At 41.6% G+C, this 13,522-nt stretch overlaps 1 protein-coding gene across 2 annotated transcripts in view; it reads left to right on the top strand.

Annotated features, from left to right (window-relative positions):
- Window positions 1–272: 272 nt before the first annotated feature.
- The window catches only part of LOC118359824 (endothelial cell-selective adhesion molecule-like), a 77,643-nt gene continuing 64,393 nt past the window's right edge, over window positions 273–13,522 (top strand). For both annotated transcript variants that reach the window (XR_004820766.2, XM_035738660.2), the window contains exon 1: window positions 273–780. Coding sequence is in view for 1 of the 2 variants with exons in the window: in XM_035738660.2 (XP_035594553.1) it covers window positions 726–780 (55 nt within the window). In the remaining variant the exon portion in view is untranslated. The remainder of the gene's footprint in view (window positions 781–13,522) is intronic.

Here is a 13,522-nt window from a genome sequence, read left to right on the forward strand (position 1 = left end):
TTATTCTACAATGTAGAAAATAGTAAAAATAAAGAAAAACCCTTGAATGAGTAGGTGTGTCCAAACCTTTGACTGGAAAACCCCCCCACAGGCAAATCACTTTTTTTGAACGCACTGGGCCTTTAATAACTTTTTTCCACAGTTAATAATGCTTCATTACAAGCCTTAGTTCATAGTAATTCGTCCTATAGATTATTAATCTTGTGTATAGATGTTACAGAGTAGAAAGTATAAAAACAAACCAGTGCAAAATTAAACCATGTCCATAATGATAGGGGGCGTAGCGTTTCATGTGCGCACAGGTGCAGGCGGGCAGGTGACCCGTTATAACTGTCCACTTCGAGGGTAAGGAGGGGAGACTACTGTCTACATTTCAAGAGATGGAAAGCAGCACATATGTAAGGGTTTCAGGAGTAAAGTCAAGGGAAACAGAGCGTCGACTTCTCGACAAATGGTTTCTTATTTGACCGTGAACGGGGGAAGTGTACCAGCGCCAGTTCTCTGCAATGTTTGCTCGGCGGACGGGAAAGCTGAAATAATTCATAAACTATTACCTTTCTATACTGTCTTAAGTTCTGCTTTCCGCGTTCACTTTGGCCAGAAGTGGAGTGGATGAGAGCCCACTGAACAGAATACTAACTTCAAAAAGACAACAGACGCCCACTCCCTTTGTAGACAAGTTTGCTATTTGTCTTGCACAGGGCACGTGCGGTTCATGTTGGGCAATGGCGATGTCTGGGAGAGTCCGAGCGCTCCTGTTATTGTTATGGACTTTTCAAGGTAAGATAATTTTGTGCCGCAACTATTCTATTTACCCTTTTGTTTTTTTGGATTATGTTAACAAATGACACATTTTCTACTATTTAAATCATTATTGTCGTTCCAGCTCTATGCGTCATTTATTTACACATACAGACTGTTAGGTTACGGTCTTGTGGTATACGTTGTTTTTCACATTTAGTGGTTCTGTGTAGCTTTCAGAAGATGTGGCATTGGAAAATCCCTCAGGCAATTTCACAAATTGTTTATAAGATGTCGAACTGCTATGGCTATAAGGTAGACTACCACCTGCTTTATAAATATGATGTAGCCAATGAATACTTAAAACATGTGTGAAGACATCGCTCTTTAGTGTAGTGTTCTAGCATGACAAAGTAGATCTTGGCTCCAAATCTACAGTATTTGATATCAATAAATATATATTGATTAGACATGTGAGCTCCACTGTTTGGCCCAAACGCATGTGCATGGTGTTACAATAGTGTTGTAATGTAGTTTGTAGAAATTGCCTCTGAGATTTCGCCCCTGAAGTGAAAATGTATCTAGTACAGGGAGTAATAAGATATCTACAAGTTTTTTTAGGTGGCTGTTGTTTTTCAAAGCACAATTTAACCAGGTGTTGGTTTCTTCAATAGTGGAGGGGAGAAAGATGCGGTGTGCTCATAGGTATGCTGTCTCACTGGCTACGATATGCATCCCCTTCACCTGTCACGACAGTTCAAACTATCAAATTGCATTGTTACTCTGATGGTTTTTAATCAGCTAGATTCAGCCGCAGGCCGATTTGTTTTCTTGAGCGGATGGTTAGACCTGAACATAATTACAAATAATTTGTAGAGTGCAAATTGACTGCAATAACCTCAAACTGATAATATTTTATTAAAACAATCACTTCAAACCTTGCTAACGTTTTGTGTACAATCACACACATCTCTGTGTGGGAATACTTTGGAAAATATTTCCCAAATGGTGCTGATTTGCTGGTGTATTTACAGTTATTTTGTTTCTCAAACTTGGGGGGCCAAGTAAAATCACCCGCATGCCACCAGTTGGGGAACAAAATAAGCATGTTTTATATTGTAACTTATTTTGTGTTGAGGAAACCCCCATACTAGATTGACTCCCAGCAGCAGCACAGTGAGATGAGCATTGTGGTTGTTGCTAAGCTGCCCAGCCCACGCTGCTGAAGTCAAAGGAGGTTGTAATCCTCTGATTTGCCCTGGCGTTTTAACAAGGCGAGGACAAGGTACAGATTCACCGGCCGGCCCGGGTGGCGGTCTTGGTTGATGAGATTAAAACGCGAGTGATGACGACAGACTGGCTAAGGGACTGGTTTCACGTCAGGCTGGGATTAAAATGGCAAACATGGAGTTGGAGTGTGTTCATCATGACACTATCCATTCAGCCTGGAGTAAACCCTGTGTTGTAGGATAGGCCATGGCCAACATGAACTCATCAACTCACAGCATTATTTTACTTCCATCTGTCCTACTTACATAGGATGTCAGGGGATTGACAGCAACCATTGGCTCCCCCAGTCAGAGGATTTATCATCTATGCCGTAGGACAGGACACCTGGGTGGAGTTTGATAAAGTAGGATAACAGTATATAAGGGTGGACAACTGAACTGCATGAGCCAGAAAAGGCATTTCCTGTTTGTTAGTATTAAATGCATCCCTCAAATTTAATTCTGGACCTCGAAGTCAGTTCCACTGCTTTGTTAATTAATTCGTTTTTCATTCTGCCCCTCTAATCATTGACTGATGTAGACCTTGGACACTAGGTGGGAGCAATTTATTATCAGGTAAAACAGAACTAGCAGTACTCAAGACCTCTATGGGTAAGATTTGAGTACTCCAAATCAGTCCTTGATTAGAGGGGAAGAATGGTGGGGGGACAGTGGAACTGGTTTAGAGGTCAGATATGAATTTGAGGGCTCTAGGCAAGGGATTTTAAAACCTCTCCTCTGGGACCCCCAGCCGTTCCATGTGTTTTTAACTATTCCACAGCTAGCAAACCTGATTCAACTTGTCAACTAATCATCAAGTCCTTGATTGGGTCAATTCAGGGCTACAACACAGTTGAGACGTTTGGTGGTCGCAGAGGATAGGTTTGAAAACCACTGCTCTGGGCTATCAGTTATAACTGCTCAACTCAGCCCCCATAACGTTCTGCAGATGTCAGACCCTGATACTACAGTTTGCTGCTAGATAAGGAAGGTGATTACACTGTTGCTAGTTTATGAGTGTGTATGGGTATATCTCTGTGTGCTTAATGCGAGCACATGATGGGGCCTATTAAATGCTCACCCAGCTGAAGTTGTTGCCTCCTAACATTAACCTAGCCTACTGTCAATGGAGAGCTTCCATTTACAAAACAAAATGCAATTAAAGTTTTCATTAGCTTTTTGCATGTTTTTATCACCGTTGCTATGCTCAGATTAGGACCGAATGATCTGTGGAATTGTATTTCATACCCAGGCTATTTAGAGGGAGAAATAAAATATATATTATAAATAAAAAAAAATCCTGTTTCTTTGTATTATGTTGCTATACTGTGTTAGCCATTAGTGTCTCCTGCCGCTGTATCTGTACCTTGTGGAGGAGCAGGCGTTAATGTGATCTATAAGCTTATTTTTTTCCTCGCGGGGGAGGAAAAGCAGTAAAATTAGGCTAGGGGCCTATTGGATTGAGGAAGCCTATTGTCAATAAACACACTGACAGGGTTGACAGCTAGTGCAAATGTCACACTTAAACTGGCCAATTAGGCCTGACAGAAGAAATATGATAATAACATTGCTATGTGACGGTTTTCTTTGTTTGAGACAGCTGATTCCACAAACATGATCTCTATGTAAATACACTATTAATGATCTGTTAGAACGACCTCAATGAACAATTCAGAACGTGAAGTATTATATTTGTCTTGGTAAAATGTATTTTATAACATAAGGAAGTGAAATTTCATCAACAATATGCATTTTCACCCATTCTTGACAGACCCAACTCTTCCTGTCAAACCATAACAGGAGATATCCTGAAATATGTGAATTTGTTGGGTCCATGTGAGCAATTAATCACTAAGTAGTGCTTTATGGTAGGCAAAACTCTTTGGTATTAAAGTTGATCGAACAGTCGTACTGTCCCCACCCCCAGAGGTTTTTACTTGTGTTCACTATTGTCTAGATGTGAATTTAGCAAAATCATATGTGTTCCATAGTAACAGTGGTGGCAGATGGCACAGAGGGAGCCAGTACCTCGGAGTTGGCTCCTCTCTCAGCAGAGATCATTAGCAAGGCTCGTGCCAAGCTAGCTGTGGCAATTTATTATTATTGTTATTTTATATATATATATATATAACCCCCACAATGCAGCCAGGATGTGTAGCACCTACAGTCAATATTTCACCTCATTAACTCCTACTACTGACAGTGAATGGGCGAATATGTTACTGAGTTTTAATATTTGAATATGTATTGCAATATAGACTCCTGTGTTTCTTTCCATTCTGTTTGTTGTTTGAGCTCCCTTCAGAATAGCATACTAAGTAACCTTTTATACACTGTCAATCTGCTGATGGGTCTGACCTGAATTGGCAGCAAGACAAAAGTAGCCTACAATGGTTGTTTAATGGGTTGAAAATAGGCCTGTCTTTTTGGCACAATAATACTCATTCAAACATAAATCACTGTACTGTATTTTACTACGGTACAGTGTGACTTTGGGGAAGGAAACGGAGCGTTTCTGACGATGAAGCTGAGTGTGGCAGTGAAGCGAGCTGAGGCACACAGACTGCAGTAAAGGTGGAGGTGTGTGTGCTGCCACAGCTGCAGCTTGACAGGAGCACTTCACCACCAACACATCTCCATCTAGATCCTGTTCTCATGTGACTAATGATGCAGGGGTGGGAAGGTGGAGGAGGGTAGGTGGGGGGAACGGAAGGCTTAGGTGGCCAGTGAGAGGAGTTGGAATACAGGCCAGTGAGGCCACACCACTATCACCCCACTCTGCCAATAACTGACGGAGACAGTGGAGGCTCCTCAGTGAATTTCATAAAAATTGGAAAACATTTAAAGTTATAATTTTTTAGATAAAACTACATATTCTAATCAAAAGTATTTATACAGCCCTTCGTACATTAGCTGATATCTCAAAGTGCTGTACAGAAACCCAGCCTAAAACTCCAAACAGCAAGCAATGCAGGTGTAGCAGCACGGTGGCTAGGGAAAAACTCCCTAGAAAGGCCGAAACCTAGAGAGGAACCAGGCTATGAGGGGTGGCCAGTCCTCTTCTGGCTGTGCCGTGTGGAGATTATAACAGAACATAGCCAAGATGTTCATAAATGACCAGCAATAATCACAGTAGTTGTCGAGGGTGCAGCAAGTCAGCACCCCAGGAGTAAATGTCTGTTGGCTTTTCATAGCCGATCATCTATCGCTCCTGCTGTCTCTAGAGTTGAAAACAGCAGGTCTGGGACAGGTTGCACGTCCGGTGAACAGGTCAGGGTTCCATAGCCGCAGGCAGAAGAGTTGAAACTGGATCAGCAGCATGGCCAGGTGGACTGGGGACAGCAAGGAGTCCTCATGCCAGGTAGTCCTGAGGCATGGTCCTAGGGCTCAGGTCCTCAGAGAAAGAAAGAGAACTAGAGAGAGCATACTTAAATTCACACAGGAAACCGGATAAGACAGGAGAAGTACTCCAGATATAACAAACTGACCCTAGCCACCCGACACAAACTACTGCAGCATAAATACTGGAGGCTGAGACAGGAGGGGTTAGGAGACACTGTGGCCCCATCCGATGATACCCCCAGACATGGCCAAAGCACAGCCCCCACACCACTAGAGGGATATCTTCAACCACCAACTTACCATCCTGAGACAAGGCCGATTATAGCCCACAAAGATCTCCGCCACGGCACAACCCAAGGGGGGGGTCGCCAACCCAGACAGGAAGATCACATCAGTGACTCAACCCACTCAAGTGACGCACCCCTCCTAGGGACGGCATGAAAGAGCACCAGTAAGCCAGTGACTCAGCCTCTGTAATAGGGTTAGAGGTAGAGAAACCCAGTGGAAAGAGGGGAACCGGCCAGGCAGAGACAGCAAGGGCGGTTCGTTGCTCCAGAGCCTTTCCGTTCACCTTCACACTCCTGGGCCAGACTACACTCAATAATATGACTCACTGAAGAGATGAGTCTTCAGTAGAGACTTAAAGGTTGAGACCGAGTTTGCGTCTCTCACATGGGTAGGCAGACCATTCCATAAAAATTGTGCTTTATAGGAGAAAGCCCTGACTCCAGCTGTTTGCTTAGAAATTCTAGAGACAATTAGGAGGCCTGTGTCTTGTGACCGTAGCGTACGTGTAGGTATGTACGGCAGGACCAAATCAGAGATTTGAGAGTAGGAGCAAGCCCATGTAATGCTTTGTTGGTTAGCAGTAAAACCTTAATCAGCCCTTGCCTTAACAGGAAGTCAGTGTAGGGAGGCTAGCACTGGAGTAATATGATCACATTATTTGGTTCTAGTCAGGATTCTAGCAGCTGTATTTAGCACTAACTGAAGTTTATTTAATGCTTTATCCGGGTAGCCGGAAAGTAGAGCATTGCAGTAGTCTTACCTAGAAGTAACAAAAGCATGGATAACATTTTCTGCATTTTTGGACAAAGTTTCTGATTTTTGCAATGTTACGTAGATGGGGGGAAAAAAAGCTGTCCTTGAAACGGTCTTGATATGTTCGTCAAAAGAGATCAGGGTCCAGAGTAACGCCAAGGTCCTTCAGTTTCATTTGAGACGACTGCACAACCATTAAGATTAATTGTCAGATTCAACAGAATATCTCTTTGTTTCTTGGGACCTAGAACATCCATCTCAGTTTTGTCTGAGTTTAAAAGTAGTAGGTTTGCAGCCATCCACTTCCTTATGTCTGAAATACAGACTTCTAGCGAGGGCAATTTTGTGGCTTCTCCATGTTTCATTGAAATGTACAGCTGTGTGTCATCCGCATAGCAGTGAAAGTTAACATTATGTTTTCGAATGACATCCCCAAGAGGTAACATATAGTGAAAACAATAGTGGTCCTAAAACGGAACCTTGAGGAACACCGAAATTTACAGTTGATTTGTCAGAGGACAAACCATTCAGAGACAATTGTTATCTTTCCGACAGATAAGATCTAAACCAGGCCAGAACTTGTCCGTGTAGACCAATTTAGGTTTCCAATCTCTCCAAAAGAATGTGGTGATCGATGGTATCAAAAGCAGCACTAAGGTCAAGGAGCACGAGGACAGATGCAGAGCCTCGGTCTGATGCCATTAAAAGGTCATTTACCACCTTCACAAGTGCAGTCTCAGTGCTATGATGGGGTCTAAAACCAGACTGAAGCATTTCTTCAGGAAGGCAGTGAGTTGCTGCACAACAGCCTTGTCTAAAATTTGAGCAGAGTGGAAGATTCGATATAGGCTGAAAGTTTTTAAAATATTTTCTGGGTCAAGGTTTGGCTTTTTCAAGAGGCTTTATTACTGCCACTTTTAGTGAGTTTGGGACACATCCGGAGGTGTGTCGTCAAACAATTAATTAAAACACTCTGTTTTGTAATGAAGGTCTACAGTATCCTCAACAGCACTCTGTAGGGTAGCACCATGGTGTAGCCGGAGGACAGCTAGTTTCTGTTCTCTGGGTACATTGACTTAAATACAAAACCCATGAGGCTCATGGTTCTCACCCCCTGACACAGTAATTATGACAACTTCCGGAGAACGTCCTCAAACATATCAGAGCTCTTGCAGCATTGACTGGCATGTTGTCCACCCAATCAAAGGATCAGATAATTTAATCTATCACTGAAACCATAAGCTTCAGCTAACACTGCAGTGCAAAAAATGTGGTGAGTAGTTGACTCCAAGAGAAAGACAATAGTTTAACATTTTTGAACAAATTATTTTATTCAAAAATGAAGGCGAAGCAAGAGTGGTGGAGAGTTAATGAGTTTTGCCTATTTAGCCCTGGCTCAAACAGAGGGATGCTATGTTAGCTAGTTGGCTATATCCAACAGAACACTGCTACTCTTCCATGTCAAGGTAAGCGTTTTGGTTTTTACAAATGTATTGCAACCGGGGCACGCTGGTGTAACTGCCTGCTAAACTGCGTACTGACTATATACTAACATTACTGCATAATTGTAGCGGCTTTACTAACGCGTTAGTTCTATTAACTGTGTTGCCTATGACGTTACTTTAACTAATATGGTGACCACAGTGTAGGCTGTGTGTAGTGGTTATGATATGGTTTGGCTTGGAAAGGTTTTTTTCACCTGGTCACATACAGCTGAGATATTGTGCATTGAAGTTCACAAACAAAGGTGAGAGGAAGAGAGTGCATAGATGGGAGAAGGGATACAATGTGGCTGCTGTGAGAGTGAACGATGTGTGTTCAAAGGTTTTCATTCTGCCGATTCTGTTAAAATGTTTCTTAAGCGGAAGCAAAAGGGATAAATATACCTGAATTTGTCCAATAGAAACTCTTGTTTTCAAATGTTAGACTAATGATTACACCCTAGATCAGCTAGATATAGGCAAGGGTGTGCAAGGCGTTATTGAATGTGTCACTGTCTGTAACGTCACATTTTTATCTCGACCTGTGTGCATCTACTTTTGTAAACTTTAAATCATAGGCTAGGTTGTAGCAACCTCATAATGGGTATAGGGAAAATTGGAAAATCATTTACAGTAGTAGCCTAAACCTATCGACGTTAAACTGAACTGGGTGAATAAAATATGAATGACAGTCATCCAATAATCTGTACTAGATTTAAGGCCATGCTCATAAAAAAATAAAGTCCTCCTTGCTTTGGCCTCAATAGTCTCGGTTCACTTATTCACATTTTTTAGTATTGACTTTTATGTCGTTTGGCTCAATATCACTTATCATACAATGCATGTCAGTTGGAATACTTGATGTCCAGGGGTTAACGGTATCACGGTGTCCAATCATAAATGGCAGATCTCTGCACAAGCGACGTGCCATTTGCTCCCTGACTTCAGGTGGTGATTTAGGCCAGGTGCATCCCGGGAAAATAACATTCACTAATGGGGTAGAACCTCCTTTCGATCAAACAAACTGAGAGCAGTGTGTGGGCTTCAGGGATCAAAACAATCAATGGAAGATCACAAACACATTTTTATGAATCATCCCTGTTAGTGTATACTACCATACATGCCATGAATCAGAACAAATCCACATTCTGCACATAGTGTTGCATTTTCTTTTGCAGTTCATCACAATCAGGTTGAGCCTAGTGAGGTGGGAGGCTGTTGTGGTCTAGTCTCAGCTGTAGAACTGTTATTCCCCCTAATGTACCAACACAAATAGCCCTTTGTTAAAACCGAAATCTCTAAAAGCATCTTTCATTGACATTTTAAAATGGCTTGCCATTGATTTCCGAAGTAGGGTATAAAGGCGTGGAAAGTGGTGGTGTGTCCGTAAAGCCTGCCTTTATTCTGTCGACTTTGTTGTGCAAGTAGGAGACGGGTTACCAGGTCGAAGTGAAGAGTTTTGTAGTGAGCGAGTGGAAGATTACTTGTGTGTAATTGTAGAGCGATGTGATCCGGGGGTGTAATAGCAGAGGATGGGTCTGTGGTAGAGAGCTGTTGGAGATTGGTTTGCTCTGTAATGATGGATGATAGGCTTGCTGAGTAAAGCTAGATGGGTTTGTCAGTGGAAAAGGGCAGAAGATGGCTATGTTGGAACGGCGGAGGGAGGATTGATGGTTTTGGCTGTGGGGAGATGAGAGATTAGTATTCATTGAGGAGTGCGGGCGAGGCATGCTTTATCCTCTCTGCCGGCTGCAGGCCTCGGGCCAGGTGGATGGGTAAATCGGGAGGGGTGTGACCTGGTCTTAGAAGGTGCTGTCAGGCTTTAGACCTTACATGCCAGGTTTTGTGAGGCTAAGGACCTTCTAAGGAGGCTACTGCAGGGGATTGATCAGCACAGGGGTATGGCTGTTCAACACCGATTAGAGCCAGCTAAGTATGCTTCTCTCATGAGTGAGACTTTGTGGAAAACAGTTATTCTGGGGTCAAAATTGACTACAACATGTAAATAGGATAATTTTAGTCAGTCAGTCTATGCTTAAACTGAGTTTGGAACAGCCGTGCGTCACAATGGGTAACTGAAGGTTTGGTTTTGATTTAACGATGTTCATTTGCCAACTAACATGCGATGAACAGCTACAGTGATTGCACTCTGTCCAATAGCATAGACAGTGAGAGAGACCTGCTCAGCAGCTCTGAATTTGTTTACATATGACAACACGTCTTACTTGAGAAATACTGCACCAAACACCTTCACCTGTGAAATTGTGCAACTAAAACATCCTCTGCAAAAAACATCAACTCAAGAAATCTGTAATTCACTTTTATCTTCGATTCAATGTGGGGATTTTGAGAAAGGGAAATAGGCTTCTATAGTGCCTCGTGGGTGAAAAACACAATTAACCAAATGCACAATCGGTCAGGAAATACAGCTCTGACTGAAATCTTGTTTTTCTAATAATCAACAGAAAAACATGCCAATCGGTGTGTTCAGTTTTAAGTGGGATGCAGCTTTCTTCCACAATAGGCTTTTCATTAGTCGTCTGCAGTTTCAATTGACCTCTTAATAAAGACCCCTTACTTCCTAGTTGGACTGACTCCCTCCCTAACAATGTTATCTAAGTCAATAAGGAATTCCAGAATATGAACATGTTAGATCTCAGATCAGGGAATTGGATACAACTTGCTCTTCAATTATGTCTCCAGCGGTACGCAATCATGGAAATCAGACCAATAGATTTACAAGTGCCATTCCAGACAAACTGCTTTTCAAATGACCATTGGCTATTGGAATTATCAAGTGTGAAGTCCCCCTGAGTCAAGACATTTGACGATGCTAAGAGCCTTGGAAGTCCTGGTAGATTATTTTACTTTTATGGATGTGCAACACAACCTTATTGACTGAATGGAGAATGTTTAATCAAACCAAATACATTTATTTGTGCAGTTATTGGCTCCTAGGAACGTTTCATCAGAGTTATATAATATATATTTGATAACAGGAGAAATTGGGTTACATATCGGGGGAAAATAAACAGAATGATTTTTATTAGATGTTCTTGGGAGTGAAACTTTTGAGCTTGTCATTTCTATTTCAAGCCCTGAGGTCGCCTGGCTGGCTCTCTCTAAATTGATGCGCGCAGGGCTGCTTCTCAGAAACCTGCCTCGACCTGATAAGCCCAGTAACCATTGGCATTTTCAGAGGTCTTGCTCAGGCTCCCTTAAAGTATTTTCCAGTTCAGGTGCTAAGATGAAGTCCTAGTATGCACTCCATTCACGTGGTTTGGCATCTGCCATACTTCAGGTCCATAAAATATGGAGTTCATTCTGAAAATATAGGGACATATTTGTTTTGTTTGATAGTTTCAAATCTGAAACTGATGGCATTTTTCTGTTCGGTTGTCTCAAATCATTCTGTTATTGAACAGGCTGTAATTATTCAAAATGGCTTTACTTCTAAAATAATTATCAGTGGGTATTCTGCTCTCTGATGCTATTTCTAATGCAGCACTACTATTAGTCCATGTTTTCAATACAGAATGAGGCATTGTACTCAGAGTAGCAGACGTCTCTTTTGTCAGACATGGATCGCCAAGTGTAAGTTTTGGGGTTTGATGATTCGGATGCATACAGCAAGGGTTGTTGGGAATTGATTTACTGGTTCTGAATGTCTGTGGCCAGTCAGGCCTGACACAGATCTTTAGGTTCTGTATCATAGACAGGCAGGTTCAGGCCACATACTGTAAAACCAGTGCCACGTTCAGTTGCCAAAAATTGCAGATAGAAATGCCGTGAACAAAGCCGACATGATTCCTTGTTCTGCATGTTGGAAAGAGATGTTTGTTCTACATAACATATTTCCATCTGAACGTTCCAAAGCGGTGTGTCCTGCTGAACATGCCCCAGGTCTAGAGGCTCGTGATCTGCATAAACATGAGTCCACCTCTGTGACTGGTGTTTGAAGCCCCCCTGTTCTTTCAAGGGTGCAGTCACACAAACAATTGCACTCACCGAGCATGTCAGTATTTATTGGAGTTTTCATCCACCATTATAAATGGAGCAATTGTCTGAAAGCAGATACAGATTGTGGCGAGGCATTCATATAATTTCTCATACTTTAGTGGAGATTGTATAAAAGGAAAATGAAAATTGTATAAAAGGTTGTCACTTTCTGTCTCAACTTTCAACCAGTTTCTTCTCACTCTTCGAGAAGTCACATTGTAATTTTTAAAGGTTAATGAAATTCTTTGTTCTAATTTCACACCTTGAGTACCTATCCACAGCAGAAAGTCTTCAAGTAACTTCCATCTCAAACCTTCCATGTCCTCGGCAGCCCGCAATCCTAGATAACCATTCCCTTGTTGCAATCCACTGAAGCTATTCCAGTGACTTTTTTTGGTCTTGTCTCCTTCGCTTCTTCTGTTCTGTGTACACCTTCCTACACATACACCAAACCTCTCCTCCTGCCAATCAAAACAACAAATATGTTCTGTGTACGCCTTCCTACACATACACCAAACTTCTCCTCCTCCTGCCACTCAAAACAACAAAGATGAAAGTTAACTTCTTTCTGACACCGTTTTAACTCGGTTTGCAATTGAGGTTTTGTCAAATTAATCGGTCATTTGGACAATATTTCTCTGTAATAGAGGAGAACTTAAAGGAGAGCATTGTCATATATTTTTGCATGATAATTTCACAATCTCCATATGTCAGCAGTAATAGTGGAATGTTCTCACACCAAAAATATTTTGGGCCCATATAAACATCACATTCTGAAAATGCAGCCTTTCTATTTGACTATTTTTATTGGTCCATCTTCTGTCAAATGGGAAAGCTGCACCCTCCCTCTCTTCCATCAGCGTCACTGCGGCGTGGACACCTCCTTGAGCAGAAATGGTGATGTGAAGTTTGGCTAATTTTACTGACTCTGATCATTTTGACTCGTTCAGTCAAAAAAAGAAAAGAATCTTTCAACTAATTTTAGTTAGTCAGTAATGCCCAGAACACGCAGGACCCCCTACCGGAGAACGATCAACTGAAAACTTAAGTCATGATTCGACTAGCTTCGTTCACCGTACACTGACTAATAATAATTCATTGATTCCACAGCCTTTTTTGGTTGGCCCAAATTTAGCTCCAACTTGACTGAATTTGTGCCTACGTTTTCTCAACTTAAAATGTGTTTGCTCAACTTGACTCATATGGTCGTTCAACTAGAAAAGGGGAGCTAGTTACAGTGCTTCTGCATAAATAATGTGTCAAATATGTAAGTTTAATCTTGACAGATTACATTGCATGTTCATTTCCTACAGTAATGTGCTCACCTGAGATTTGAACTCACACAGGCTCTTGCGTCATGGCATTCAGATCTTCTTGCTACACCAGTGTCTGTCAATTATCAGTTAATCTATTCTCTTTTGATTTACTTATTTCAGCAATTTTAGTTTTTTCTGTATTGTCTGATTTTGGTGGGGTATATTACTGTTTTAATGTTACTCCATAATCACTATGATAAATACAATAGTTTAGTTTGAGTTATTTTACAAGATCTGAGATTGCACTTCAAAAGTAAAGTGTAGCCATACAGGTGAAATCTGTTATTGACACATTTTATTCCACATGTTGAATATTAATTGCTGTGTAAATGAA

The sequence above is a fragment of the Oncorhynchus keta genome, chromosome 1 (assembly GCF_023373465.1).
Source record: "Oncorhynchus keta strain PuntledgeMale-10-30-2019 chromosome 1, Oket_V2, whole genome shotgun sequence".
Classification (NCBI taxonomy): domain Eukaryota; kingdom Metazoa; phylum Chordata; class Actinopteri; order Salmoniformes; family Salmonidae; genus Oncorhynchus; species Oncorhynchus keta.